Source organism: Clupea harengus, unplaced genomic scaffold, assembly GCF_900700415.2.
Source record: "Clupea harengus unplaced genomic scaffold, Ch_v2.0.2, whole genome shotgun sequence".
NCBI classification, from domain to species: Eukaryota; Metazoa; Chordata; class Actinopteri; order Clupeiformes; family Clupeidae; genus Clupea; species Clupea harengus.
Genome location: NW_024879657.1, coordinates 62,561 through 77,064, shown reverse-complemented (window position 1 = coordinate 77,064; position 14,504 = coordinate 62,561). Strand labels below are relative to the sequence as shown.

The 14,504-nt window shown below is 43.7% G+C and overlaps 1 protein-coding gene across 6 annotated transcripts in view; it reads right to left on the bottom strand.

Moving 5' to 3' along the window:
• LOC122129486 (protein NLRC5-like) overlaps positions 1-14,504 on the bottom strand; it is a 94,271-nt gene that overhangs the window by 17,213 nt on the left and 62,554 nt on the right. For all 6 annotated transcript variants that reach the window (XM_042704403.1, XM_042704404.1, XM_042704408.1 and 3 more), the window contains 5 exons: positions 13,365-13,538; positions 13,040-13,213; positions 7,279-7,452; positions 6,780-6,962; positions 6,138-6,311 (listed from right to left, as the gene is read on the bottom strand). In XM_042704403.1, coding sequence (XP_042560337.1) covers positions 6,138-6,311; positions 6,780-6,962; positions 7,279-7,452; positions 13,040-13,213; positions 13,365-13,538 — 879 coding nt within the window. The remainder of the gene's footprint in view (positions 1-6,137; positions 6,312-6,779; positions 6,963-7,278; positions 7,453-13,039; positions 13,214-13,364; positions 13,539-14,504) is intronic.

The window sequence follows — 14,504 nt, the reverse complement described above, 5'->3', positions numbered from 1 at the left end:
AGCAGTGGGCAGCTTGTAAGCGCCCGGGGACCAAGTGAAGTGAACTGTCCATCTTTGGTCAAGGATGGACATGTGTTCTGTTCTTTTTGCATGTTTTTCTGTTGGGGTTCTTAGTGGAGGAAACCCCTTGTGAACACGGGGAGAACATGCAAACTCCACACAGAAAGGCCCGGGAGATTGCCCACCTGAGCACTGAAGGTCTGGGGAGGACCTGCCCCCCAAAGCCAACGGCACCCCATGCGGGAATCGAACCCATGACCTTCTTGCTGTGAGGCGACAGTGCAAGCACCTGAGCCACCGTGCCATAACAATTGCTTTGCATAATTACTACACTTAAAATGTGTAAGTTCAATGCACTAAATTACAAGTTCAAAATCACTTGTAATATTAATTTCTTTCCTTATTGTCCAATTCATATTTTGAAAGGGTGAACAACATGTATGTTATTTCTATTGTTTTTATTTATCATTTCTGTAACTGATGAAAAAAGTGAAAAAAAGAAAAACAGAAAAATCCTTTTTTTCATTGCAACCAGTTAGCACCTACTCGCAAGCTGCAAGTTGATTTTTCAGCGTCTGAATTTTTGGTGGCAGCTTGCATTTCCCCAAATTAAGCATAACCTGAACGTACACAGACATTCCTGATATAAACAGGGAAATGGCCCTGTTCTCGCATAACTTCTATGTTTCAGTCTATAATGTTTAAATAGCTGTGCTCTCTTTTCACAGCTATGAGGACAGTACTTGCACTTCCAAAACATTGTACAACAACAAGAACAGCGAATCAATTTAACATGCTCCGCATTTACGTTGTGACCACGTTAGGTTAACCACGTTAACCACGGCTGATTTGTAATTCGTTTCTTAAGAGTATCCACATAAAACGTCAGTATCTCTTACTATGTTCAGCTGGAGTAGATCAACACATGATTTGAAGTGTTTCTTTCTCCACTCTCCATGCTGTTCAGCTGTCAAGAGCATTCACATTCCCATAATGCACTTTGGTCATGACTGAAACTCAGTAATTGAAAGCCACTTAACTTAAGTTAACGTCTCGGTTACTTACGTAACCTCGGTTCCTTAAGCAGGAACCAGATATAACAGTATGGTACATGACACTAGTCATGGGCCTAAATCGAAGCATTTATCCATTCACGCCTGAAAGGCCGCGGGATTTGTCTGCGCTTACTCCTGAGCCCGCCCCCTCAGGAGTCTATAAATGTAATCAATCACGCAGCACAAATCACCCTTGGAAAGAAAAACTGAGCAAGAATATCAAACCAAGGTAACACTGTACACGCCAACTTGGTTACTTAAGCAGGAACCAGATATAACAAAGTCGTTCCTTATCGCAGTTTACTGCGATATAACAGTATGGGACCCTATACATTCCCGCGTGATAATACAGTGGCAGCCAATCACACACACCAGCTTTATTGAAGCCTTTGCCCTCCTAGAGGTTCATACGGCAGCTGGCGGTGAACATTTTAACAGGGCAACCTTTATCATAGGCGGCATGGATCCGTGATCCTGCGCCCGTAGGAAACCACCCTGGAATGTTTCAAGTGCAACATAACATGTAGACACCAATGAACACACTCATCATATATATCGTTCTCAGGCCAGAGGATTCAGAGATCGCTCGCCTGCAGAACGCCATGTAGAAAACTAGGTTCAGCCACATCTAACATATAGAATCTAATGAAAGTGTGGCGAGAACTCCAGCTTGCAGCTTTGCAAATATCTTCCACTGAGACGCCCTTTAGTAAGGCCCAGGAAGACGAGACCCCCCGCGTAGAGTGCGCATGCAACTTCTCCGGGGGATCTAAAGACAAGCTCTTATAAGACAACACGATAGCCTTTACTATCCAACGGGAGAGGCTCGGTTTTGATATAGGTCTGCCTTTTGCACGTGCACCAAAGCACACAAATAGCTGATTTGACTGTCTGAAAGCTCTAGTGCGCTCTACGTAACAGCGGAGAGCGCGCACTGGACAGAGCTTATTCATACGTTCTTCCTCTGCAGACGCCAAAGGAGGAGGCGAGAAAACTGCTAATTCAATCACCTGATTGCGGAATGGGGTTACCACCACTTTAGGTGTGTAAGCAGCATTAGGTCGCATAACCACTCTGTCACCAGCGATCGAGAACTGAAGGCACGATGGGCTGACTGACAGGGCTTGCATGTCACATACGCGCTTTGCTGACGTTAACGCCAGTAGCAGCGCGGTCTTTAAAGAGACAAACTTTATGTCCACCGTCTCCAGGGGCTTGAACGGAGGCCCTGTGAGAGCACGTAACACAACCAGCAGATCCCAAGAGGGTATGAGGTGTCTCTCTGGCACCCTGAGCCGTCTCACCCCCGCCATAAAGCGTGACGCTAGCGGGTGACTGCGAGGAGAACTGCCATTAATGCCTGCATGGCAGGGTGAAATGGCAGCCAGGTACACTTTGAGAGTGGAAGCCGCCTTCCCCTCATCAAATAACTGCTGTAGGAATTCTAGAATAACGCCCAGCGCGCAGTAATGGGGTCATGCTGACGCGCAGCACACCACCGTTCAAAACTGCGCCACTTCAGCGTACACAGAGCCCGTGTCGACACAGCTCGGGCACTCTGTATTGTAGCCACCACCGCATCCGACAAGCCTGACGATATGAGCCTGCACCTTTCAGGTGCCAGGCTCTGAGACGCCACCACTCCGGATGGGGGTGCCACACTGTCCTGTGCACCTGCGTTAGGAGGTCTCTCCGCAGAGGCAGCTCCCAAGGCTGTTGCACTGACATATTGACTAGATCTGCCGCCCACGGCTGATTGGGCCAGTGGGGGGCTATCAATATCAATTCTCTGCCCTCGTCCGCTACCCTGCACAGCACTTGCTGGAGGAGCGGAATCGGGGGAAAAGCATATAAGCGTAGATCCGGCCACTGGTGGCCCAGCGCGTCTATGCCCAGTGGGGGGTTTTCTCCCCCTAGCGAGAACCAGAACGGGCAGCAGGTGTTCTGCCTGTTTGCGAACAGGTCCACCTGCGCCCTGAAAAAACGCACCCAGATCTGTTCTATCACCTGTGGGTGTAGACACCAATCTGCTGCTCGAGGATCGCCCCTCGATAATAGGTCCGCACCGTAGTTGAGGTGACCTGGAATATGAACTGCCCTGAGGGAAAGGACGTGACTCGCTGCCCACAGGAGCAGGCGAGTCGCCCAATGGTGCAGTGACTCATTTATATGAGACACGGCCTCTGTCACAGACCAGAGACCGTTCACGCCTCTCCTCTGAATTGGTACGCTATTCCTCCGAATGCATACCTCAGATATCTCCGATGTCTGTGGTGGATCGGAACGTGGAAATATGCGTCTTTTAAGTCTATCGTGATAAACCAATCGTTTGGCCTTATAAACTGCACAAGCCGGCGTGGGGTCAGCATTCTGAACCGTAGCGGCATGAGTGCTTTGTTTAACACACGTAGATCTAATATTGGCCGATAATTCCCGTCCTTTTTGGGGACCAGGAAGTAACGGCTGTAGAAGCCTGAAGCTTCCTCCTCGGGAGGAACTATGCTTATCGCTTCTTTTCTGAGCAGGGAGACCATCTCTTCCCGTAGGAAGTGAGACTGTCCCCGCTGCACCACGGATTGGATCACTCCGCTGGATGGCGGAGGGGGACGGGCAAATTGCAGCACGTACCCCTTTGTGATCGTTCTCAGCACCCATGGTGAGACTGCGCATGCGCGCCAACTCGCCGCACAACCAGCCAGGTTGTGCTTTGAGTTGAATTGGTCGGGAACTAACCCACTCATGGTCAATGAGTCTAAACCTAGTGCTGGAACACCTCCCTGCTTTTCTGCTGCTCCTCAAACCTGGCAGCCATCGTGTCCACTGCTTCGCCGAAGACGCCCTGGACAGAGACCGGGGCGTCGAGGAGCGGTGCTTTCTCTCTGTCCGAGAGTTTAGCCAGTGACAGCCACAGAGACCTCTGGGTAGCCACTGCGGTACCCATCACCCTCCCCAGTGCCTGTGAGGTGCACCGGGTCAGTCGGAGCGAGAGATCCGTCGCCCGACGGAGCTCCGCAACCGACGGGTGATCCTCCCCCAACGACAAGGCTAGCTCAGTCAGGAGCTTCGCCTGGTAGCACTGTAGCAGCGCCGCCGTGTTGGTCGTGCAGGCAGCCTGCCCTGCAGCCAAGTAGGCCTTTTCCGCCAGCTGAGCCTGGTGCCTGGCCACCCACGTGGGCAGGAGAGGCTTCTGGCCGAGGCGCATCGTGGGGGAGGCGGGCGAGAGGTAGCCCGCTACTGCATCCTCCACCTTAGGGAAGGAGAGGTAGCCGCTCTCACTAGCCCTGTGGAGTTGCATGTATGGCGCGAACCTCGGCACCGGGTTAGGGGGTCGCCCATGTCGCCTGCAGTTCCTCGTGCACCTCCTCGAAGAAGGGGATGGAACTAGGAACTGGTGCGGCGGGGCCAGCGTAAAACTCCCCGTCCAGCAGCGAGGACTGCACACTGGGAGGGGGAGGGAGAGGGAGCCCGAGGCAGCTGGCTGCTCTCAGCGCAACCTCGTGGAGTTGCTGGCCCAGAATCCGTGATGTAGTCGGGGGTGTCTCCCCCCGCGGCTTAACGTCTTGGCTAGTCTGCATGTCTTCCGCGACTGAGCTGTGCTCGTCGGAGTAGTCCAGCAGGCTATCATCATCATGACCGAGATCCAGCTCCAGTTCGGGCAGGTCTACGTTCAGTGGTAGCTCCACCGCCTCTCAGCCCGCGGGCTATGGGTGAAGCTGCGGCTGCAAAGCGGCTGCTCACACTCACAGTGCCCACGGCTGGAGGCGCACTCGGTCCTACAGGGGCGTTAGCCCCGGATGGATCCGGTGCAGCCCCCTCAGCATTCTTGCGCTCCCATAGCGCAAGGCGCCTGGTAGCCTTGGCTAGCGTCAGGCTAGCACAAATGCCACAGACAGGGTCGGCGCCTGAGAGCGCGACCTCTGCGTGGGTCCTGCCGAAGCAGGTCACGCACCGACGGTGGCGGTCACCCTGGACACGGGTGTGCCCGCAGTCGGGGTAGTGTCTGGACATTTTTTATCTGAAAGTAGAAGAAAGTATTAATATACAAGCACACTATTCGCAACGAACACGTTGTTAGCAAGCTAGCAGGCTAGTCAGAAACTTAGCCAGCTAGGCAGCTATGATAGCGGCTACTACTTCCAAAATTAAGTTGAGTCAACAAATTTTGCAGCGCCCTGAGCTAGTGAGCGTTAAAGAACCCGAATAACTCACCAACCCGTAGAGAGCAAACAGCACACAAAACTCTTTGACTTGTTAGCGTAGAGGATGTACTCGGAGCTGGCACTTCGTCTTGCGAAGTTTTTCAAAGAGGGTGATTTGTGCTGCGTGATTCAATTTATAGACTCCTGAGGGGGCGGGCTCAGGAGTAAGCGCAGACAAATCTCGCGGCCTTTCAGGCGTGAATGGATGAATGCTTCGATTTAGGCCCATGACTAGTGTCATGTACCATACTGTTATATCGCAGTGAACTGCGATAAGGAACTAAGGTTATTTACTCATTCGACTATATCTACAAAGTAGTAGAATATACTTAGAATTTAGAATTTAGTAATGTCATCACACTTAGTAGAATATACTTAACATTTAGTAGTAAGTTCATAAAACTTAAATTCTTTAAGTGAATAAAACTCAGTAATTGAAAGCCACTTAAGTTAACACTTAGGTTATTCACTCATTCGACTATATCTACAAAATTTTGTAGTAATGTCATCACACTTAGTAGAATATACTTAACATTTAGTAGTAATGTCATAAAACTTCAATTCTTTAAGTGACTAAAACTCAGTAATTTGAAGCCATTTCACTTAAAGTTATTCACACAATCGACTATATCTACAAATTGGTAGAATATACTTAGAAATTTGTAATAATGTCATCACACTTAGTAGAATATACGTAACATTTAGTAGTAATGTCATAAAACTTAAATTCTTTAAGTGCATTGTAATTAAATTGTTTAAGTACAGTAGACTGGATAAGAAATCGGGGCTAACAGTGTAGTGACTAGTGTGATAATAACTTCCAGCAAAACATATTCAAAATGTCACTTTCCAAGTAGATGGATGAAAACATGGCAACACTCACTTAAGTTTCTTCAGTTTGCAGTGTGAATCCCCCAGTAGAGCACAGAACTGCTTCACTCCTGAGTCTCCTGGTTTCTTCCCACTCAGATCCAGCTCTGTCAGGAGTAAGGGGTTTTTACCCAGAACTGAAGTCAGATAAGCACAGGCTTCATCTGCAGCATCACACTTCAACAACCTACAGAGAGAGGAGAAAACTATTTATATAAATAACAGTCTACTGGTACAATATGCACAAATATTTGGGAGAGATATCGGGCCAGGTAACAGAGACTACAATGTGTTCAACATAAAACCTTACATCATTTAATCTACAGTGACAAGAAAAAGTAAGTGAACACTTTGGAATTACCTGCCTTTATGTATAAATGGGTTAAAATATGGCCTATATTTATATATATATATGGTGTTTGTGTGTTATCAGACCATATTTTATATATATATATATATATATCTTACATACTGCCATCTAATTATTTTCTTAGAGATCCTTCTTCTAAAATAAAGAAATAATCTCAAATGTACTTTTCATAACTAAAACTATGTGTTTATTTCTTTATTTTTAAATCTGTTTTCTGTCACCACAGTGTCATACATTGTACATTATTAATTTGGTTTATAATTTCTAGTAGTCATATTCTTTCACCTCAACGACTGAAGTTTACATTTTTGATCATCAAGTAAATTATGTAAATCAGTGAGCAGCTTCACTCCAGAGTCTCCGGGGTCGTTCCCTCTCAGGTCCAGCTCCACCAGTTGTGAGGGGTTTGATTTCAGAGCTAAAGCCAGAGCAGCATATCCATCTCCTGTTACACTACAGTCTGACAGTCTGGAGAGGGGAGAGAACTTCTTATTGCTCTTTTATTTTCAAACATTCACTTACTGCTTATTTTAAAAGCTGCTGATTTATTGATTACTTACTAAGGTAACTAATGTGCAATTATATCATGTGAAAAGTACTAGTATCTTTTCTGTCCTTTAATGTTTTTCAGACAGAGAATACCTGTGTCATCAGATCTTCCAAACAAAGAACATAAATAACAGCCGATAAAACAAATCCCTTGGCAAGGATGAATATCCAAACTACAATGCCGATTGTTTAGATGATGCTAATAATCTGATTGCTATTTTACTCCATAACTCACTCTAGTTTCTCCAGTTTACAGCGTAGATTAGTCAGTAGGGATGAAATCTGTATAACTCCTGAGCGTCCTAGTTTATTCCCACTCAGATTCAGCTCTATTAGGTGTGAGGGGTTTGATGTCAGAGCTGAAGTCAGAGCAGCACAGCTTTCTTCTGTTATGTTGCTATCCTTAAGCCTGTAGAAAAAAGAGCAGCGAGAGAGAGAGAGAGGGAAATGTCATTCATGTCTTTAATACAGTGTCAAACTCTTGTGTCTCAAGGAGTAAACACTTTTTTTCTGTCTGCTCACTCATCTTGTTTTTTATTCTGTGTTGGTACACCTGGAATTCATTCATTGTGTCATTTATTCAGGAACTTCCGTAAATTGTCAAACCTCTCCTGTAGTGGCACTCCGTTTGGTTCAAAGTCTTCTGTACCACAATTTTGAGATCAGTCTAAGCAACTAGTAATTGAAACGCGAGTGAGACAAGAAAATCTTCTATAAAAAATCTTTACTTCAAAAACGTAGAATTACAAGTTCACACGGTCAAAAAACTATGTCGCTTCCAACATCTCTGAGCTCAAATCTAAACTAAAAGTCCCATACGCAGGTATTACAGCATCATCTGATTGGAAGCTTACTGTAGGTGCCATATGCGTATTTAATGATTTTGGGATACAGGCCTCAATACATGATTGTTTATGAAAGGTATTTAGTATTAAGTTCATCATTTGATAATCGTTATTTACATTATTGTATAGTAATTGTACTATTCAGTATTAATTCATTTAATTATTTACCTCCATTGATATATAGATTTAATCGATTAATTATATGTGCCTGTAGCTTTAAGGGCATTGTTTTGGGTTAACTGCGCTGCCGTAGCTAGGCAGTATATGACCTGTGGATGGCACGAGAAGTGAAGGAGTCTCACGGTTTTCTGACCGTGTCGTGTGAACGTGTCTACGTGTTAAGATAGAGTTAGTCAAGGATACAAGTTTTACATTACATTAGGTGGATTATTTAATGTTTGTTAATGTCTTTGCTACAAATAAATATTCAAAAATCATCTCCGTTGGAAGACACACCTTCTTTAGATTAGAACACGCATCAGACATAGCAACTCTAGCAACTCTCTGGCAACTCTAAACAGCTTTTTACCACCATAAACCCTCCTGAAGCCACAACCATCCTCTTCAACTGAGGCTACAGAGGAGCAATGCAACAGCTTCATTGACTTTTTCAGATCCAAGGTCAACAACATTCGCTCTCTGATGTCCAGCTCTCCATCTGCCACCAACACCTTATCTGCAAGTGTGCTGTCTCCTCTACATCTCGCTGAGGTTCGGGAGAGCCATGTTGAGGAAATCCTCAGAAAAATGAAATCCTGTACCTGTACCCTGGACCCCATTCCCACTGCTCTGCTCAAGTCACACATCCCCACTCTCAGTCATTTCATCACCAAAGTTGTTAACCTTTCCCTTCAGTCTGGCTATGTCCCACCTGCTCTCAAGGTTGCTGTCATCCGTCCCCTTCTCAAGAAACCCACCCTGGACCCGGAGGTTCTAGGCAACTACAGGCCTATCTCAAACCTTGCCTTCCTGTCCAAGGTGTTAGAGAAGGTAGTTGCTTCTCAACTTCAGGACCACCTCAAACACAACAACTTGTTTGAAAAATTTCAATCAGGATTTCGTTCAGCCCACAGCACTGAAACAGCTTTGCTCAGGGTGACGCATGACCTGCTGATGACAGCCGATGCAGGATCACCCTCACTCCTCATCCTCCTGGACCTGACTGCTGCATTTGACACAGTGGACCACACTATCCTCCTAGAGCGCCTCCACACCACCATTGGACTATCAGACTCTGCACTCAAGTGGTTTCAGTCCTACCTTTCTGGCAGAACTGAATATGTCTCACTGGGAAGATGCAAGTCCAGACAGCTCCCTGTCTCCTGTGGTGTTCCGCAAGGGTCGGTCCTCGGCCCCATCCTCTTCATTATTTACATTGTCACCCTCGGTCGTGTCATCAGCAGATATGGGATGTCTTTCCACTGTTATGCTGACGACACACAGCTTTATATCAAAACTGCCCTAAGCCCCACTGCAGCCATGTCATGTCTCACCGCCCGTCTTGGGGAGATAAAGGCATGGATGAGCAACAACTTTCTCCAGCTAAACAGTAGCAAAACCGAAGCCCTTCTTGTTGGCACTCCACACCAGGTTCAGTCATCCTCCTTAACTCATCTCACCTTCGACAGCCAGGTCATCCCCCTCTCCTCCACAGTCATTAATCTCGGAGTTAGGTTTGACCCTCACCTGACCTTTAATGACCATATAAAACACCTGTGCAAAACCTCCTTTTATCATCTAAGAAACATCTCCAAACTCCGCCCCACTTTAACCCTATCAGATGCAGAGAAGCTTGACCACGCCTTTATCTCCTCAAGACTGGACTATTGTAATTCGCTTTTCTATGGGATCACTGGCAAGAACATCCAGAAGCTGCAATACATCCAAAACAGCGCTGCCAGGATCCTGATGAAGGTCCGGAAATATGAGCACATAACACCAATATTACACTCACTACACTGGCTCCCTGTCTCTTTCTGGATTGACTACAAAGTCCTTATACTCACCCATACATGCATAAATGGGCATGCACCTCCTTACCTGCAAGAACTAATTACTCCCCAAACCTCCACCTGCACCCTCAGGTCTTCAAACAGCTCTCTCCTCCGCGTCCCCAAAACCAAGCTCCGCACCATGAGCGACCGGGCCTTTTGCTCGGCAGCACCACGCTTATGGAACAGCCTCCCTGACCACCTAAGGGCAACGCAGATGCTGGACTCCTTTAAAGCTGGACTAAAAACATTTTTATTCAGGAAGGCATTTCTGGCCTTGTGTTAAATCTTATGTTAAAATGTTAAAAAATTTCAATTATGCTTATGTTAACTCATTTTTGTTTTATTGTATTATTATAGTTCGTTTCTAATATGTTGGCACTCTGAGATTCTTCTGAATGAAGAGTGCATTACAAATTAAATGAATTATTATTATTATTATTATTATTATTATAGGCTCCATTAAGAAAATAAGAAGAGTTTTACTGGAAAACCCTACACTTACATTCTAAAGTTCTTCAGCTTTTAAATACAGTACTAAATTATATATTTTAACCTAAACATTCTTTCAAATCATAATGAAATTATTTATCTTCAGTTACCTTTTTTAATCTTTTTCAACTAAAGTGAAATCATGAATTTGGCTCTTACATCTCCTCTAACTGTAGCTTGATGTTACCTGAACTACGCCTCTTTTTTTCTCTCTGCTCTCAGGAGCTGCAACTCTCTCTCTCTCCCTATTCTCACAGAGCAGGCCCTTGCTCTCTCACTTGCAGACGCAACAAACTATTTGTCTTACACCAGCGACTACCTAAGATTTCTCATTAGCCAAGAACGCATCGATAACCGAGAGTAAACAAGTTTAGCGTGAGCAGCTGCAACAGAAAGTCTAGAGGAGCAAACAAAGCATGTAATTGTGAAGACACTCCACGCACTCTGAACAAAAGGAGCGACTGGTTTCTCTGATCTGCACAGCAACGACGATATTCGACATTAGAGCTACAGCCCTTCATTCACAAACTCTCTTCAGCCTGGCTTATCAAACATCGTAAGCCCCTTTCCCCCAAGGACTGGTAACTTTGACCTTTGTCAATGTACATGCATTGATTTGATTTGTTCACTGAACATGACTTTTGGGATATATATTCATGGTTATTTGGTAGTTGGCTTTGCCACACCATACAAGTGTTAATGTTAGTGATGCTTCCCAGAGACATAGGGTCTTGCATGCATTACTAACCATTTTCCTCTTCTAACTTGGGTAATCACACCAATTACAAATACATTGACCCTAAATAAAGCCACACACGCAAAGAGAAGACTCAAGCTTCACGCTTCACAGAGGCTGGTTCTTTCTGGTGTGCACACTCGAGCACACACGCTTGAGCACTCGCACACACTCACTTTCTCTCTCTCTTTCACACATACACTCCCATTAAGTTCATTAGTTAGGTACATCTAGTTAGATTACATACTGTGTGTTTTACTAAGGATGATTTTGCAAATACATTCATTTAATTGTATATGCTGGTATATTTAATGTTGCACAAGAGTGAATACTGCCACCCTCTTCTATTCAGAACTCCTAAGACCTTGTGGTGCCGCCATGTGTACAACTTAATTGATCTGCTGTTGTGTTGAATGGTTGATGGCTGTCCAATCGGGTGAAATCACCAACATATTATTTAGGGTTCTTGTCAGGATATTATCGACGTTATCTTGGTGGCCCTCATGAGGAGTATTACTATTTATGCACAATTGCACTCACATTTATTTGCCGCCCGTTCACAAGGTAAGGTACCTACATTATTCTGGTGCCCCGCTGCAAGGATAGTTATTCTGGTGCCCGTGTGAGGATGGTACCTATTGTACCGACATCTGATAGCAAAAAAACATGTTAATGCCACAGTTCTCAAACTAATTCTAACCCAGGGTGACCCCTCAAAAATGTATTTTTTAATACCTCAATGTGTTAAACATTATTTTATCTTAATATTAATATCAATGCTCTGCCTTTGGCCTGCTTAACTGAATTTACACAACATTTCATTCTGAAGTTACACTATTCCTAAAACACTCTCATAAAAGACATTCAGAACCTATTTGTGGAATGTCCATGTCAATCAATCAATCTTAATGATCTGAATTCAATGTGTCCTTTGATTCAAAGCCTGTTTTGTAAACCTGTGTGCCAGCAGCCAATCACATGACATAGCTCAATAAAACTGATGTGGTAAGAGAGGCAGCCAGCCTAATGCTTCTGAACGGACAGTCCTCTCTTATGCTCCTGCAGAGTAAATGTCACAGGATTTCTGCCAAATTATTAGAATAGGGTACCCAGAACTTAACAAGAGAACCCTATTATTGCTCCTCCCCATAGCCTACCTCTGAGAGTTATCATTCTCTGCTATGACGACAATCAAATCAAAGTAGGCGGACATTTAGCGCCACTTAAAAAATAAATTAAAAAGTAAAGCTATGGTATGTTAAGGACAAAAAATCCAGAACTAGTAGCAGGTTGTGTCCATGGAATATGCCAAAAGACAAAAAAAAAGCCATCGGTTTGGGAAGGTATGGATGGATGAATATGTATGGATGTTTAATTACTATCAAATTCAGAATGGAAGATCATTGAAGATAATTCATTGCAAGGAACAATTGGCATGTTATGCTAGCCCAACTCGACTGTTGTGCTTTGAACATTTATTTATCTCAGCTATTTATTTAAATAAATGAGATGCATTAGCTTGCTATGATATCTATAACATTCTTGGCAGGTTTTATGCAATTTATTGCAGAGCTATCGACCCGATAGTGGAAACGCAAGTGTTTATTGTTCTCGTGGCTTGAGGCCCCAGGCCATTGGCCCTGGTCTGCCTAGCTCACACGAGCTGGTCACTGCAAAGTTCTCATCCAACAGATCAATTAAAGTTCCTGCACTCTCATTTATGCATTAACTCCTAGAAAGTTTTCAGACAGACTATAGATGAGCAGATACAATTATAATATTATAACTTAGTCATACATTTTAACTATGAATGCAAAAAATAACAGAAAAAGAAAGAAAACGATCTGCCTAAGATAACCAATATTAGTTGTTATGAATAAAAAGGAAATGTAATTTTCCAAGTAGAGATATGGAAAACATGGCAACACTCACTTAAGTGTCTTCAGTTTGCAGTGTGAATCCTCCAGTAGAGCACATAACTGCTTCACTGTTGAGTCTCCTGGTTTCTTCCCACTCAGATCCAGCTCTGTCAGGAGTAAGGGGTTTGTACCTAGAACTGAAGTCAGATAAGCAAAGGCTTTCTCTGCAGCATCATTCTCCAACAACCTACAGAGAGAGGAAAAAATATTTATACTCAATTGTACTTTCAGTATTGAAAGATGCATGTAGTTATTTGACTTCTTTCTTTATTTTCAAATCCGTTATGTCACGAGCAGTGAATTTTTAAATTTTGTATTAAATTTGTTAAAATTCTCACCTCAGTTTACAATGTGTTTTATTAAGTACATTATGTAAATCAGTGAGGAGCTTTACTCCAGAGTCTCCAGGGTCATTCCCTCTCAGGTCCAGCTCCACCAGGTGTGAGGGGTTTGATTTCAGAGCTGAAGTCAGAGCAGCGTATCCAACTCCTGTTACCCTATTGTCTGAAAGACTGTGGATTGTAGAGATGACATGATGGATTCATAAATGGTGATCATTTAATTACTGGGTGGCTCAAGACCACCTCAGAAGAAAGAAGAGGCCAAGAGGGAGCATTTTATGGTGTTAAATTAAATATGTTTACGATATGTTAAACTTAGGAGAAAACATTTTACCTCATTCCTGAACGCAGTTAAGAAAAAGTTAAGAAGAAATTTCCTGAACGCATTTAAGACATTTCCTGAACGCAGTTAAGAAAAAGTTAAGAAGAAATTTCCTGAACGCATTTAAGACATTTCCTGAACGCAGTTAAGAAAAAGTTAAGAAGACATTTCTTCTTAACTCCACTTACGAAGTTCCCGGAAAAATTCTGGCATTTCTGAATGGTTTTACACCTGGGATTCGTTCTTAGCTAAACGTGGAAACGTGGAAAAGCAGTTGTAGATTGGAGTGCGCCCATGTTCTTAAGGGCTGAATTTGTGGGAAATTATTAGTGATTGCATTCACATCAATTGTACAGACATCCTGGGAGTTCAATAATTATAATAATAATAAATACGAGAATATTTGTATCATTAACAATTACGTTTCACATTTAAAGTTATGATTCTACGAGGCATCGTGATGTCCTAAAATAAATAAAAACACTACACGAATACTGCAAATGGCAGTAAATAAATAAATAAGCACTAAACTCAATTGTGTGGATATAGCCATAGTGGAATAGAATGGACACATCTACATTCTGTAAATAAACATGTGAATATCCATAACTAAAATATATCATATGGGCCGACATAATATAGAAAGGGTCTATCAAGATCCACAAGTAGTCTACTCATTAACTCAACTGTACAATTTAATCTGCTCTCAGCACATCCCTTTCCTTTCATGTAGGCTATATATTTGCCATTTTCTATTAATAGTCCATATACTGTCTTGTTCTCTATTGTTATTTTTAGTGTTGGTTTTATTTTTT